General features: G+C 53.9%; 1 protein-coding gene across 21 annotated transcripts in view; it reads left to right on the top strand.

Moving 5' to 3' along the window:
• DENND1A (DENN domain containing 1A) overlaps positions 1-15,857 on the top strand; it is a 509,645-nt gene that overhangs the window by 472,177 nt on the left and 21,611 nt on the right. For 18 of the 21 annotated variants that reach the window (XM_060608727.3, XM_060608728.3, XM_060608735.3 and 15 more), the window contains one exon: positions 9,211-9,267. The exons of the other annotated variants lie outside the window; for them this stretch is intronic. In XM_060608727.3, the coding sequence (XP_060464710.1) occupies positions 9,211-9,267 (57 nt within the window). The remainder of the gene's footprint in view (positions 1-9,210; positions 9,268-15,857) is intronic. 21 annotated transcript variants of the gene reach the window in all.

Raw genomic sequence — 15,857 nt, 5'->3', positions numbered from 1 at the left:
CTGCAGAGGTGAACGCTTCTGTGTGGTCAGAACAGACGTTAGCAGGGCAAAAAGCTCAAAGGATAGTGTGGGAGATCTCCCCAGGGAGAGGAGAGCACCCTCGGCCTTGAGGGGATACGTTTCTGCATCTTCCTTCTGCTAGTGGGATATCGGGTCTGATGGAAGGAATGTGGGCCTCTTCGGAGTCAGACATACCTGCCTGGGCTTGGATCCTGGCTCTGCCACCTGTTAGCTGTGAGGTCTGGCCTGGGCAAGTCACTGAGCCATGCGGCCTCAGTTTCTTCATCTACCAAATGGGGATTTTTTCCCCATTTTTCCCTTCTCTGCAGGGTTGTTGATGTCATTAGAGGCCTTACGTGTAACGCTCCTAGCACAGGCCCCGGTATGTAGCAAGGGCCAAGAAAACAGTAGCCCATGTTGATATCGCGGGAGTTTTGTCTCCCGACATCTGGAAGCCCCTCCCCATGACCCCCCACCTCCTGGGAATGTCACCCAGGCACCCTTGATGGCATCCCCGATGGCTACCCTGGTGTAGGTAGCAGCGAAGCACCCGCCTCCTGCTTCTGTCTGGGCAGAGAATGGTACGCGTCAGCAAAGCTCCCTGCCCAGCCACCAGCCGCATCTGGGGCCCGACCTCCGGCCACCAATGGGATGCCACCTATTCAGACCGAGCAGCTGCACCTGACTAAAAACAAAAGGCACCCCTCCCCCACCCCACTGCCGGCCCTCCTCTCTACCCCCGCCTCTGTCCCCCAAGCGGCTGGGGTCACCCGGCCCCCTCGCAGCCTTCCTCACAGCTGCCTCGCCGCTTTTGTTCAGCATGTGAACTTCCCCATCAGCCAAGCTCCTTGCACGGGAGGTAATCAGGGATCTTGACAAGGCTTCAAACCACAAATGCCACTACAAATTAACCAGCACCACTACAAAATACTACTCCTGTCAACATCAGGGAGGAACGCACCGCTCTTCGGGACCGGGCTGAGAGGTCTTTCAGCTCCACACTCACTGCGGAGAAAGTGCCCGGGACCAACCTGAGAGAATGGCCTCGCAAGGTGACCTGTTGAGGGGACTGTAACCTAAGCATCCCCTTTCCGGAGATGATGGCTTACAGACCTAGTGGCAGGTGCCACGGCTTCTCTCAGAGGACCACCTTTGGTCCTGAGTGTCCTCTCACAGATGATGCCTCAGGACGGCAAGTCACGGCATGTTGAGACCCTCCTCTGCCCGGCAGCCGGCCTCACTGACTTCCTAACTATGTTGTGTGAGTTTCAGCAAGAGGCTTCAGTTTCTACGTCTATAGAACAGGGATCATGATGGAGCCTCTGTCCAGAGTTTTAGGACTGACTGGGATATTTGGAGTAACACTGGCCCATCCAGGGTGCTCCAAGATAAGAGCCCCCCACCAACCTCCCTTTCCCATGTACAAGCACCTCCTTGCCACCCGCTGTGGGCAGGTTGGAAACTTCATCCTCGGCCGTGATGTAGAAAGTCCACCCTGTGCCGCATCTTGTAAGGAGCGTCCCTCCAAGATTACAGCCTGGAGCATGGAGGTAACTCTGCGGGTGCTCAGGGCTAGAAGGTTCCGGAATCCTGTCTAGGGGCCCAGGGCCCTGCCCAGCGCTGTCGGCACAGAGCGAGTACCCCGGGACACCAGCGCCCAGCCCCTCCAGCTGTCCTTGCTGAAACGCTGAAGCAGAGGCAGGCATTTGATCCTCCCACAGGCAGGACCAGCTCTCAAGGGTGGACGAGAGGACTGCAGGTAATGACAGGAGTTAGGAAACAGGTAGGAGCTGTGCCCAAAAGAGCTGGTTGGGCATTTCAAAGGCGACGCTCTCCACAAAATATAGCGCCAGTACAGTCCTTTTTGGAGGCATATCAAAAGGAACCTTCTTTTATTTCCGTATCTTGCATAATAGCAGCTTTCCAGTCCCGAGGAGTAGAGGAGGCCTACTCTCAGCCCGGAGGCCCTTTGTAAAGCCACAGAACGCTTTGCCTTCCTCTCCCAACCAGGGCCGTCTCATGCACAGGTCAGAGAATTGATGTGGCTACTAGCCAGGAAAATTAACCAGGTGAACTCTTTCCTCCTTAAACAGTGACAGAGTTTAATTGTGAATTTCCTCTTTCTCCCTCTCCATTCCTGGCAACATATCTGGTTGGGGCACATCCCTAGGATAGAGAAATCCCAGGCATCTATCCAGCCTCCCCTTTGGGGACGCTGGGGCAGCTTCCTTATGGGCTACACAGAGTCTGACGGGGAAGAGGCAGCTCAGAGCACCATTCGGACATAGGACCCGAGACCTCCAGCTGCCATCAGGCACATCCACTATCTCCAGCCCTCAGAAGGGGGAAGTGCGAGGGCCCTGGCTGCCTCCACACCCCAAGCTTTGTATGCACAGCCTTCTGCTTTCAACAAAGCTCGTGGATCCCGTGGGCCTCCTGCATCTCTGTTCTTATGCCTCCCTTGCCATGCCACCAGTCTCTGATTGGGGTCTGGCCTATCTCCCCACTGACTTTGACATTTCACCTTCTGTGTGGCCTTAGGTAGCACCTGTCCCTCCACTCCCTCCTGCCCCTACATTCCCAACAGCCTAATGGCGATGCTGATTGTGACCTCGAAACATGTTGAAGGGATAGTCTAAGATGTGTCCCCCTTGGGGACTGAGTAAATCCATGCTTTGCTTCCTAAACAGCCAGCCCCTCCCACTTAGATCACAGGACCCCGCCCCGACCCACAATTGACTTCAGATGAGCTCTTTGACCCTCTTTCGGAGGCCTGTCATCCACTGCCCTATGTGGCCCTGGGCAAGTCTTTGCCTCCCCTCATCTGTGAAATGGGGTAACGACCCTCGTTTCCATCCAGAGGATTCCCCCGGCAAGCAAGCAAGCAAGCTGGTTAGACGCCATACCACACAGGCAGGCAGTGCTCTGGCTGTGCCTACTGTGCAGGCTGACCCCCCCACCCCGACCCCCACCAAGCACGCACTGCACCCTCTGCTCCAGGGCCGTGCCTCCAGTCAAGCATTTGCCACCAGGAGCCCTGTGCAGGGCACCCGCTCATCCATGCCGCCCAGGTAATTAAGTTGATATTCCAACACGGCTTCCCCTCCTGACCTTTTGGAAACAATGTGTTTTGCTGCATCAACAAATTAACTGCAAATCAGATGCTGTCCTCATAAATGTGGGCTTCATAGCCAATGAACATACTCACCTGGCTCACACGGCTGACAGATACAAACGCCAAGGGCCGGGCAGAGGCCAAAGCGTTCCTCTCTTCTCTGGGACTTCCGTGTCAATCACACTTTCGGGCTTACTCTCTCACGTTTACATCGCGCAGTAGTCAGGTGGCCGGGAGCAGTGAGTTCACAACATGGAGGCCTGGGCAGGGCCCTGTGGCTGGCGGTGGGCAGAGAGGGGGAATGCCTGTCCTTAGAAGCCCACCCATCCTCCTCCTCCCATCCAACTTCTACACCAAGGCTTTGATATGTCCCCCCAACCCCTTACCTAAATCCTTCCCGACTGCTCCCAAGAGAAAAGCCACACTCCTTAGCCTGATATTCAAGGACCTATATTATGTGACCCCCACCGGCCCATCCAGGGTCCTGGCCTGACCTGTCTTCACATTTATCCTTGCTCTAGCCATGTTGGGCCACCGTAGTTCCCCTGTACCGTGCACTCGAACTCTCTACCACCCCTATCCAGTAGAGAAGCTCCCCCTGTGGACCTCCACAACCTCCACACCCCTCTATCCCCCCTGCATCATCACCCATTATATCAGAGTGGGAGGCCTTGGAGGACAGGACTGTGTCGTCTTCACTGATGTGCACTGTTTGTTAAATGAATGAACAAATGAATTTCATACCTCCTTTGGAAGGCACTGGAAAGACGTGCTCAAGGAAGGAAGGGGAAGATGTGAGTCACTCTCTCATGCACGTTTTCTCCTAGGCACAGATCTCTAACAACAGATTCTGTCTGCAGAGGGATTAGAAAAATCACATCAGAAGGGATTCCAGAGGACTCTGGAAATTTGGGTTGACAAGGGTAGTGCAATGCACTAAGAATACCTGCTTGTTTAGTTCCTGCTACTAGCTGTGTGACCTCATACTAGTCCCTTAACCTCTCCGGGCCTCCTGTTTCCTGCCACTATAGCAGAGAAATGATCCTCCTTTAACTTGCCTCACTGAGGGATAGGAGTCTCAGAGGAAAGAGGAGAAGCAGAAATGCTTTGAAAGGAAAACACATCGTATAAATAAGAGAGATTATTATTAAAATCCAGTCACTTTCAACAGTGCCTTGCTGACAATACAGTCCCTTGGAAAACCAAGGTCTTCACATCCACGGGACCTTTCTGGGAAGACTTGTCAGTCCAACAGGGGAAGAGGGGATTGGCTGGTCCTGTTCATCATCAGGCGCTGGGCCAAAGCCCCCAAGGCCACAACTGAACTCCTGTTGTAGTATCCTTACACCAGTGCATGTGACTCAGGAGTTATTTCCATTTTGCAGAAGAGTGAACTGGGACTTGGGTTAAATAACTCACCCAAGTGGCAGAACCAGTATTGAACTCAACTGGAAAACGGCAGAGCTGACACATGAACCCACGTCTTTCTAGCTCGACGTATATCTCTTGGTTTTAGCCCAAATACTCTTTATAAACTCGGAAAGGTGTTTTTCTACGATAGGTCAAATGCCACCAGACCATACATTTCTTAAGGACAGGAACTGTGTCTTACTCTCCTGAGTCTCTGGGCCCTGGCCCCAAGCAGTTGTTCTGCAAACATACGTAGGAGGAATGCTTCCGCTCTGTGAGCATGAGTCTGCTTCCCTGATTGGACACAACCTTCAGGAAAACAGGTGTATGTGTTGATTATCAAAACCTCCAGCCCCACCATCCCTCCTACCCTAGCCCAGCTCAGGAAGTGCCAGATGAAATGCTGAATGGAACTCTTCTTAGCAAAAGATTGCCAAAGGCCCAGCCTTTTGAACTCACTTAAGAAACAGCAGTCAGTGTAGCCGCATTTTGATCCAGCCAGGGAATTGAGGGCCGCATACAACGTGATTTCTGTGCACAGGTGCCCGGACCTGGCTTTCTCAGTGCTCTGCTCCTTCTGATTTAAGGCTCTTCTGGTTTTGTCTCCACCTACTCCAGCAGTGGGAAGCACATTGGTTCCAGAGTTGAGGCCTGAGACCCACTCCCAGGACTCCCCAGTACCAGTTGGGGCCATGAGCAGGTTACTTTGCCTCGCTGCAGTCTGTTTCCTTGTTCACAGATAGATATGCTCCTCATACTAGGGCCATGTGAAGAGAAGAACAGGCCGGTACCGGCCCTGGACTGGGGACTGCGGTGCAGAGAAGAATGTGAGCGGGTCTCTGCCCTTGGGGAGTAGGGGACAGGGCTCCTGGCCAGCTCTGCAGCCTCCCTGGGCCCCCGCTCACACTGCCAGAGCCCCCATTTTCTTTTTTTTCTTTTTAATGTTTATTTCCTTATCAGAGCGTGGCCAAAAGAGAGGGAGAGAGAGAACCCCAAGCAGGCTGCGCACCCTCAACGCAGAGCCCAGCACAGGGCCCGATCCTGCGAACTAGGAGATCGTGACTTGAGCCAAAACCAAGAGTCAGATGTTTAACCAACTGAGCCACCCAGGCCACCCTGCCGCCACGTTCAGTTAGTCCCCGAATCAGCTTCCGCGCACTGGGGCCACGTTCTGCAAAGTGGTGTGTTGAGTTTATCCTTCCCCGACTTCTTTCTTCACTCCCTCTTCCCACCCAAATCACCACCACTCACCCTTGTGGCCTCTTCTGATTGTCCCCAGGGCACTCAGCTCTCCCCAGCCTGTGTCCCCAGCTGCCATCCCACGCCAGCAGACTTGGGAAGTTCTCGGAGTGGTGTGTCCGCTGGTGCGTGGCCCTGTGGGAAGTGCCATATACCCCAGCAGTGGGGCCCTAACATAGGTACCACATCACCCTTTCATAGTGACTTTAAATCCCCCTGACTTACTCTGCTGGCTTCTGGGTCGGGTGTGATCGAGAGTCTACGTTCTCCCCCACCATGTATAAATTCAGTTGCAAAAGGACCAGCACTTCCTGGTGACAGTCAAAGGGAAAGAAGTTAAATACGAAATCTGGAGAGCGAACATTTGTCAAATCTCTGCACGTGCCAGGAACTTTAAGCCAAGGATATTTTGCTGAGCGCCTATTATGTACCAGCACTCTACTAGATCCCAGGATAAACAGAGAAATGACACCCTGTGTGCTGTGAATACACTGGTAGCAGGGAAGTGCAGGGAGGGACTCCCAGGGGCGGTGACACCTGAGCCAGGCATCAGAGGACAAATACGAGGCACCCAGGGTGAGACGCAAGGAAATGAAAAGGTGTTTCAGGCAAGGGGACCAGTATTGAAGCACTCAGGGAGAACAGGAGGGTAAGCCGAGTGGGATGGGGTAGAGGGGCTGGGGAGGGATGGGGCGGGGGGGGGGGGGGGGGGAAACACCAGGGAGGAGACAGCAGAGGTCTGTGGGTGGCGCCCAGTGCCTGGAGGGCTTTGAATGCTGCAGGTAGCGTTTTCTGGGGAAGATTAACAGCTGTTATAGGGAAAGTGAGTCTGTGTTCAAATAAATTGGGAGAAATAGGAGATACAAGAAAAAAAGTTAATAGGGATTTGCCTGTTTAAGGTGGGTTTTTTTACTGCAAGCCTTGGCAGCCTTTGCTGTGCTAACTGGCATTGTGAATCTCCAAAAGGAGCAAGGCGGGTAGGCAGCATTTCCCGGACGTGTCAGGCTAGGGAACCCCCTTTTCTTCCTTCATACAATGCATCTCCCGGGATGCAGTGGGAGATGCCTTGGGAGACGCTGGCCTTCCGCTGAGATGATTTAAGCTGGCAAATGACACGATTGGGCGTATATATATATATTTTTTTAAGTCCACTCTGGAACAAGCGTGGAGATGGATGGGGAGGGGAGAGGCTGGAGGGGGAGAGACCTGCTAACGGTGATGGTTGCTAAAGTCTGCTGGCGGCACAGTGGGAAGATCTTGGCGAACATGTCTCACTGAATCTCCCTAACGGCCCCCTGGGGTGGGTAATCCACTACCTGCTTTTACAGATGAGGAAAGTGAGGCACAGGTGGTTATATCATGGGCCTGTGGAAATCCAAATGGTGGGGTGGGGGCTGGGGTTCAGCCCAAGACTCTCTGACCCCAGAGGCCGCCTCCTGGGGGTTCTGCCACCCCCGCCAGCAGGGTGACAATGACTCGGTCAGAGGCGATGAGCCGCAAGGAGTGTGGGCTGGAGAACTGGTCATCCAGAAGTAGAGTGGCCAGAAACAAGTGAAGCAGGGCTTGGGGGGGGAAGGGCGGGGTGACGAGGAGAGGCGGGGGAGGGACGAGGCGGCAGCCTGTGCACACCGCAGGAGGCACCCCCTCCCTGTCCTTTTACTTTCCCTTGATCAGTGTGGGCTGAGGGACTCCATTCCCTTTTGCCCCACACTTTTCCTGTAAACATGATGGAGAAGAAATAGGGTGCGGTGGGTTGCCGGGCTCATTTCACTGGCATTTCCACCCAGGTGGCATTTCCAACCCCCGGGTGGGCTCCAGCCAAGGACAGGTCTGTGAGCACGGTTGGGCCCACGCTGCCAGCTAAACAGCACAGGGCCCAGAAAGCCTCAGTGTATCTCCAGTGTATCTCCATCCAGACATGCTCTGGACGTGCTACGGGGGGGCCAAATTCTCTACCGAGTGCCTCCGCCATCTCTCCCCTTGGGCCACTCTGACAGACCCTGTGCCGGGACCCAGGGACCCAGGGACCCCTGAGACATGGCCCCTACTCTCCAGGAGTTGGGTCCAGAGAGTGAGCTCCGAGGCAGGTCTGGTATCCAAAGAATTTCTGCAACCAAATGAGGCTTTAACGCACCGTCCAGGAGAAACCTAGCGGGAGCCTCCCATGCAAGTCACACGTGGAATTCTAAAAATGTTTTAGTAACTACATCGAAAGCGTAGAAAGGAACATGAAATTAATCGTAATGATATTTAACCAAATAGCCAAAATACTTTCATTTCAACAAGTAATAAATATAAAAAATTGTTTAGATGCTTTACATACATTTAGATGTTTCTAACTGAGTATCTGAAAGTCAGTGTGTATTTTATACGTATGGCACATCTTAATTCAGACCCGCCACCCATGGCCATCGGCTGCCGAAGGGAGCAGTGCAGGTGTAGACTTTGTGAACCTCCTGGGTGAAGGGGGAGGAACCAACCGGAAGCTTCCCAGGGTTTGCGGAGGGTCGTGGTTTGGTCTAGTGTAAAGGCTTCCTTTCCTTCCTCTGCCTGCCCACCCCCCACACCTGTCTGGGGCATCTATGCACGCAGGCCATTGAAAGGACAAAGCTAGACTTTCAAAATAAAGGGTTGGAGGAGACAGCCAACAAGCCTGTGCTCTCTTGGTTTTTATTCAAATCCTGATTTCAAAAGCCAAGCGTTTTGTTCCATTTTATTTGTTCATCAGACATTTATTTTGCAGGTATTCCCCCCCCCCCCCCCCCGGGAACAGGGATGAATCCCTCAAGGAAATGAACATTTGAAAGATAGTGCAGGGGAGGGGGCGCTGGGAGGGAGACAGCGGGTGATAAGTCCCAGGTAGCAGGGAGCACCGGGCAGGGGGAGCATTGAAGGCAGCCTGTGACCCACTATCTTGAATGACAAGTAGACATTTATTTGCCAGGCAGATCAGGATGGGGCGGGTCATTCGACCCTAAGGGGCAGGCAGGAAACGAGGCATGAGAGTCCAGGGCCATTTGAGGGTCTGCCCTGGTGAGCAAGGATGAAGATTGGGAGGGGTCTGTGTGGGGCACAAGAGAACCCAGGTCTTAGAATGCCATCCCACAGCCTTGTTGAGCTGTCCCCCAAGGAGGCAGGAAGGGCAGCAGAGGTCTCGAGGTTGGGGTGCAACAAGGTCGCATTGCATTTTAGAAGATCCCCCTGGGCCCATGTGGAGAAGGGCTGGAGGAGATCCTGTTGGGAGATGATTACAGTGATCCAGGCCTCAGAAATGCATGTGCAGGGTCCGGCGACCAGTTGACATGGGAGTGAGAGAGAGGGAGGCATCGAGGACGCTTCTTGGGGTCTGGCTTGGACGACTGGATGCGTCCTCTCGTGTGCCGTGTGTGGAAATGCATCAAACCGTCTCCATGTGTACTGATGTTTTAAGTTTCGCTTTAATGCAGCCACAAAGACTCCGTCCCACTCGCCCGCCGCCTCCCAAGATACAGCGCTCGAGGCCCGTGAGTAGCCAGTGGTTCTGCCCTTCGCCTAACACTGCCTGAGCCGTCCTCCCTGCCTGACTAAACCTCGGGAGTTTGAACTCAGCTGCCTTGCAAAACAAAACCGGGAATTGGGTTTTTCAGCTTCCCTCTCTGCGTGGCATGAACCCAAACTTGCATTTTCTGGGCTTCTGTCTCCTTTTCCCCGAACCAGTTTGACGACTTGTAGGCCAGAGCTGTAGGTAGCCGTGGGCCACCGTGTGATGTGTTTGCCGTGTGTGCGTGTGTGCGTCACTTGAGCACATCTAGGTTGACTCCTACTTCTAGCCAGTGAGCTTTAAAACCCAGCTCCAACTGCCTTTCCTCACAAAGGAAGCAGAAGTCTGGCAGCAGGGGTCTCATTCCTGCCTGCTCTTGGTTTGGAAATGCGTTTGATGTCCCTTTGCGAGGGCAGAGGCTACGCCCAGAGAATCTCGAGCTAGCTCGGATGGAGACAGGGCCTCCTGTTCCAGGCCTCATGTGGAGCTCCACCTTGCCCAGTGAAGTCCCAAGTCAGGGTGACACACCCACCGACACCTTGGAATGGGGTGGGCGAAGCAGAGAGACCCATCCGAGTTGTTTTTGTTCTTGTTTTTAAGTTTGTTTCTTTGGGGTGGGGGGAGGGGCAGAGAGAGAGGAGAGAGCAAGAACCCCAAGCAGGCTCTGCACTGCCAGCGTGGACCCCAACGCAGGGCTCTAGCTCGCAAACCATGAGATCATGACCTGAGCTGAAGTCAGACGCTTAACCGACTGAGCCACCCAGGTGCCCCCCCATCCAAGGTTTTTAAAGACAAAAGTCATGGAAAAGTATTGGGTGTGGGGCCCCGTTTTCCTTAGAAGCTCAGACTTGGGCTGTGCTGAGGCGTAACCACTTTAATGGGTTCCTTCAAAGTGGAAACTTGCCAGGACCGTTTGGTGAGGCCTGTTTACCGAGAGAAGAGTTTCTATGTCTCAAAGCAGACTCAAAGCAGCAGTCTCTATGTTCAAAGCAGCCACTGCTCCTGCAGCCCAGCAAGAGGTCAGGTTCCCATCCAGCTGCGACCAGAGTGCCCCACAAACCCACATCCCAACCCCTGCTCCCCCTTTTCCAATGCACACATCCAAATTGATCTTGTGACACGTGGCAGGCGAGGGGTGCAGGTGGCCAGGCCCTACCGTGTCTGTTTTTAATACTTGGTGCACACGCCCAGCATCGATTGGGTGGCTGCTTTCTGTGCGGATGTTGGAAAATTCTGTGGTGCTCTTTTCCTTCCCTTCCCTCCTGTGTGTAGGAGTTAGAGGGCAGGGGTGGAGGTGGGGGGGCGAGGGCGGTGGGGACTTAGATACCTTCACCTAAAGCACGCTCAACCAACTGAGCCACCCAGGCACCCCACCTCTCTCCCTTTAACACACCTTCTGGGGGCGCCTGGGTGGCTCAGTTGGTTGAGTGTCCGACTTCGGCTCGGGTCATGATCTCACGGTCCGTGAGTTCGAGCCCCGCATCAGGCTCTGTGCTGACAGCTCAGAGCTTGGAGCCTGCTTCAGATTCTGTGTCTCCCTCTCTCTCTGACCCTCCCCCATTCATGCTCTGTCTCTCTCTGTCTCAAAAATAAATAAACATTAAAAAAAAAAAAAAACCACCTTCTGTCTAACATGCCCTCATTCCCCAGAGGCCTTGAGAGAGAAAACATAGACGATCCTTGTAAAGCACCGAGCACAGTGCCTGCCACACAGCAGTGGCTCATACTCTTAACAGGCTTTTAAACCTTAGAACTTCCTTTTTTTTTTTTAATGTTTGTTTATTTATTTATTTGTTTGTTTGTTTATTTATTTATTTTTGAGAGAGAAAGAGAGAAACAGAGTGTGAGCAGGGGAGGGGCAGAGAGAAGGAGAGACACAGAATCCGAAGTGGGTTCCCAGCTCTGAGCTGTCAGCACAGGGCCAGACGCAGGGCTCAAACCCACAAGCCAGGAGATCATGACCTGAGCTGAAGTCGGTCGCTTAACCGACTGAGCCACCCTGGCGCCCCTGAACCTTAGAAGTTCTAAGGAGTGACTCAGTTTCTTAGTGACTATCATTTGCCGAGGATTTTTTATAGTCAGCAAGTAATCCTAGCTAGGCCTCACAGTAACTCTCTGAAGTAGACATCATCTCCACCCATTTTAGAGATGAGAAAACTGATGCTTGGTAACCTAACCCAAGTCCCTCAAACGCAGAAAGGGGTCACCAGACTCTAGAACCCATGGTCTTTCCGGCATACTGAGCTCTCCCAAGACCCTCCACCTGCAGTTCCATGGAATCTGCCTTAGTGTGAAATACTGGGCCAGAGCCTTTGATGGAGAAAAAGTAATCATTAGCAGTGAGCTGGGCTTTCTGTGGAATCTCTGGGGTAGTGTTGGGGCTTGGCAAAGACACAGAGGTGAAGAGAATTAACAATTACGTACTGAGCGTCTTTTCCGTGCCTAGGACTGTGCTGGGCCCTCGTGTAATTATGATCTCATGTGTCCCCACCACAGCCTGGAGGAGGCAGAGCTATTTACCCAGCAGGCAGCCGAGACCACAGAGATGCTAAGAGGCCAAGCTGGCCACGGAGCCCGGGCCTGCCTCTCCACACTCCTCACCAAGCAGCCTCTCCTTCAGCCAGCCCTACAGAGAGGGCTGCTCTCAGAATTCCCTGTAGAGACCTGGGATCCAAGGCAGGCAGGGGCTCTCTTGCAAAGCATGATCCGGGACAGGACTGCTCCTGCTGGGAAAGCTCAGGTATTGGAGACAGCTCCTGTGGATTCCATGCAGTCTCACCAGCGTGGGGATCCATGTGGACTGGGGGAGGCCCAGCCACACCCACCGGCAACTGAGGACTTGGGAAGGCAAACCTTACCCCAAGAAACACTCGAGTAGTACCCGCCTGTGCCACTGCTCTGGTGTAGGAGGCGAGCGGATCGGTACCCTGGGCTCTGCCCACCCTGCGTTATGGTACCCTCGGGGCAGTGTGCCTGGCAGAACCATTTCTCCTGAGCTTGGAAGTCGAAGAGGCCTGACCCGATTTGAATCACAGGTTGGCAATTCCTGACTGTATAACTTCAGGCAAGACGTTTAATTCTCGGACCCTTAGTTTGATCATCTGTAAAATAGGTTCAGCAGCCCCCGGCCTGGTGAGGGTAGTGAGATCACATGTGTGTGGTGCCTGGCATGAGGTGGGCATGTATACCACACTTCTGCCACCCCACACACCCTCTGCCAAGCAGGGTCACTATGGGACTAAATTGGGGGTCCTGGAAGGCTCGTGCTTTCTGGGCCCGGCAGTGCCCCGTGCCCCGGAATCTGCCCGCTGAGTGTACTCGTGTAAGCCTTTCCAGTATGCACCGCTGTCCGCTACGGGTGACCCTGGGAGACACGGGGCCCCTCGAGGGCCTTGAAAAGAATGGCCCGACCGGCTCTCCTGTCAGGAGCCTCTGGCCCCCAGCCGGGCTTTACCGCGTACTTGGCCACAAACGTCTGGTTAGCAGTGCGGCCGTTGGCCCCGGGGTGGCAGGAGCATGGGGGCTAGCCGTTCAGCCCTTCTGGAAGAAGCTTTGTAGCCAGGCACCTGTGGCTGGAGTTCAGATGTTACCAGAGGATTTAGATTTTCTTTTTAACAAGAAGAGAAAGGAAAGAGCAGAAGAAAGCCTTGCCAGTGTCTGGTGGACTAGGGGGAGTGGGCTGGGGCGTGCAGGGGAGAGGCAGGCTGCGCCCGGCCGCATGTGAAGCGCTTTATAAGCTCGGTATTTATTCTTTCTTGCTCACCATTAAAATCAAATGTACTCGGTGCTTTTGTATTCAATACACATTTAACCCTGCCGACTTAGATTTCTCAGGTTTTAAATCCAGTGGGGAATTGGCTGGTTTCCCAACTTTCCCCACAAGTCCCCCTTGAACAGAGCTCAAAATCCCTGTTTAGCATTTTCTCCCCTGGCGCTGCTGGGATCCCAACACTGGAGGGGCCGGTGGCTGTGGTGCGTGCATGTGTTTTCTTCCCCCTCCCCCAGCCCCCGCCCCTGCTAAGCACCCCCCAAAGACGATGTGATCGCTGAAATCTGACGGGCCAGTAGTCGGCATCGTCTTGTGATTCGGGCTTCATTAAACCATTTTGTGTGTGTGTGTGTGTGTGTGTGTGTGTACGCGCGCGTGTGTGTGCCTGGTTGCGGCTCCAGCTGAACGTCTCTGGCTGTGTGTGTGCACGCAAGTGTGTGATTCGTGCACGTACCTTCGACTCTCGTGAGTGTGTATTTGTGAGGCTGAATGCCGGCGCCTGGAGGCCTCTGTGCGTGTCTCTGGATGGTTGTCTGTGAGTGTAATTTGTGTCTGGCTTTGTCCACACCAGTCAGGTGTGTGTGACTCTGGGTGTGTCTGTAGCTGTGCAGGTGACTGACTGTCTCCGGGTCTGTTGTGCCTTCCTCTCCCTCCCCCGCCTCCCTGCCTCCCCGCTCCCCTCCCCCACCCCCTCTCCCTGCTCTGTCTGTTTTATCATCCCTAATGAAGCAGTCTTCTCCATCGATCCTGCTGATTGCCAACCCATTCCTTTTGTTTGTTGGCGCTGAGCCATTCGGCGGCACTCTGACAGCTCAGCTCGTCTAATTAGCTCTGTTGTTCTTTTTCCCCATGTTTCACCACGTTGCAAGTTCAGTTGAAGTCGCCACAAACTTAATCCCCCCATTTCAGCCACAAGTTCACATTCCAAACCCGCCTTTATTGTAGCGAGGAGCAGCCGTGTGCGAAGAGGACAGGCTGACAGGCCTTAATATCTGACCTTTCCCGAAACCCCCACCCCGGGACCTCTGGGGCAGGGCAGAACTGCTCCGTCAGCCCACTCTGCACATCCGCCTTTGTGCTGAAAAGTCTGGGGGAGCGTTCCAGCCCCGTGATCCTGCTGAGCAGCAGCGAGAGGGAGAGGAGTCTGGCTCTGGGCGGGGAAACCGGTTCAGAGGTTGAGCGGACGGAGCCTGGACGTCTGCTTCGGAGCAGACATGGTTCTGATAACCGTGGTAACAATAATAGCAACGGTATTATGCGCTTCTTAGATTCCAAGCAGCAACATTCACCTGTTCCTCAAAGTCTTGCTGAGTGACCACTGTAACACTACACACGGAGCAGGATGCTAGGCAAGGGTCATCCTGGATGGCATCTTCTAATTCAGAGATAGCCCACCCTCCTCCTCTTTTTTGTTACTGATAAGGTCACGGGGAAGCCCGGCTGGTGCCAGACTCCTTGCTCGTGCTTTCCCGCGACCATCTCATTGGATCCTCATTCAGAGTAACCCTGGTGGGGGGGAGGTTGGATCCTCATTCAGAGTAACCCTGGTGGAGGGGGTGGGGGGGGTAATGGGGTGGGGGGAAGACCACAAGTTTCGTGGAATGCACTTGGCTGTTACCGTGTGTCTGATTTGCCAAACAAGGCTGAGATCAGACTGGCCACTCCACAGGAAAAACTTCGGTTAGATCAGACATGCAGAGACCTGAGGGCTTGATGAGACTCTATAAAGACTTGTCTTTCATGCAGCCAACTTCTGTAATCTGTGTTCCTCAGCCATTGTGCTGTGTTGCCCACAAATTGCTGGGGGGTGGGGAGCAGGGGGCTCAGGAAAGGGGGGGCAATAAACGGAGCATGTGTGTGCTCTTCCTTGTCTTGTCTGAGGACCTCAGCAAATTGTGGCATTGTATCCACTTTGGCCCTTCATCTGCAGAGAGAGAGCCAGCCCCCTGCATGGGGACGTCCAGGCATTTTTATTGGCAACAAAAGTCACAGATAGACTTTCTTGGTTTAGCTGTCTCCACTCCCTCTCTGGCACTGGAAATGTTCAGAGATGATGGGGCCAAAATTAAAGCCACGTAACGTGGACTGGAACAGACGAGGATCCTTCTAAGGACACCTAGAAATTCTTAGCCTCACTCCCATCACAGGCTCTGGTGGGGGAGGAGGGAGGTGTCCTTTTCTGTGGGCCCACATCTTGTTGCCACAGGCCAGCTGTGGATTAGGAAGCCGTATGCTTCCCCGTCACGCACCCCTACCACCGACCCTCAAGCTAGGTCCCCGTGAATGTAGGAGCCCCACGGGGTGTGTGGCATCCAGGCCGAGCCGTGCTCAGGAGGACTGCACGGACACAGCCTGGGGAACAGAAAAATGATTTTTATTGGTGCTCGGTGATGGCGACCACTTGCTTTATTCCCCGCTCCTCCTCAGGAAAATAAGCATCCTGTAATTCAGTTGTAAAAAGAAGGAAATAAGCACGTGTACCCTAAAAATAAAGCCCGAGTGAAACCTTTTCATTGTACCAAACCAGTTTCAGCATTCTAGAAGAAGGCGAGGGGGGACTTACCATCAAGGAGGGCCTCCGCATCCCGGTCCCGCGTGGACAGTGTCTGGTCGAACTCCCACGGCAGCCCCGCAAGGAGGGGGCAGGTGGAGCCGTCCCCTCCTTGCAGATGAGGAGACCAAGCTCTTCAGAAGAACCTTTCCCACTTAAATAGGCCACGGATTTCCCGTGCGGGTATCTGCTGCACACTCAGTGCCACGTTCTCACGAGAAGCAGAGGCTTTGTAGCCTGTGCTATGCAAATG

This window comes from Panthera onca, chromosome D4 (genome assembly GCF_046562875.1).
Source record: "Panthera onca isolate mPanOnc1 chromosome D4, mPanOnc1 haplotype 2, whole genome shotgun sequence".
Lineage (NCBI taxonomy): Eukaryota > Metazoa > Chordata > Mammalia > Carnivora > Felidae > Panthera > Panthera onca.
Note: the sequence above shows the minus strand (reverse complement) of the source record. Positions and strands in the feature narration are given on the sequence as shown.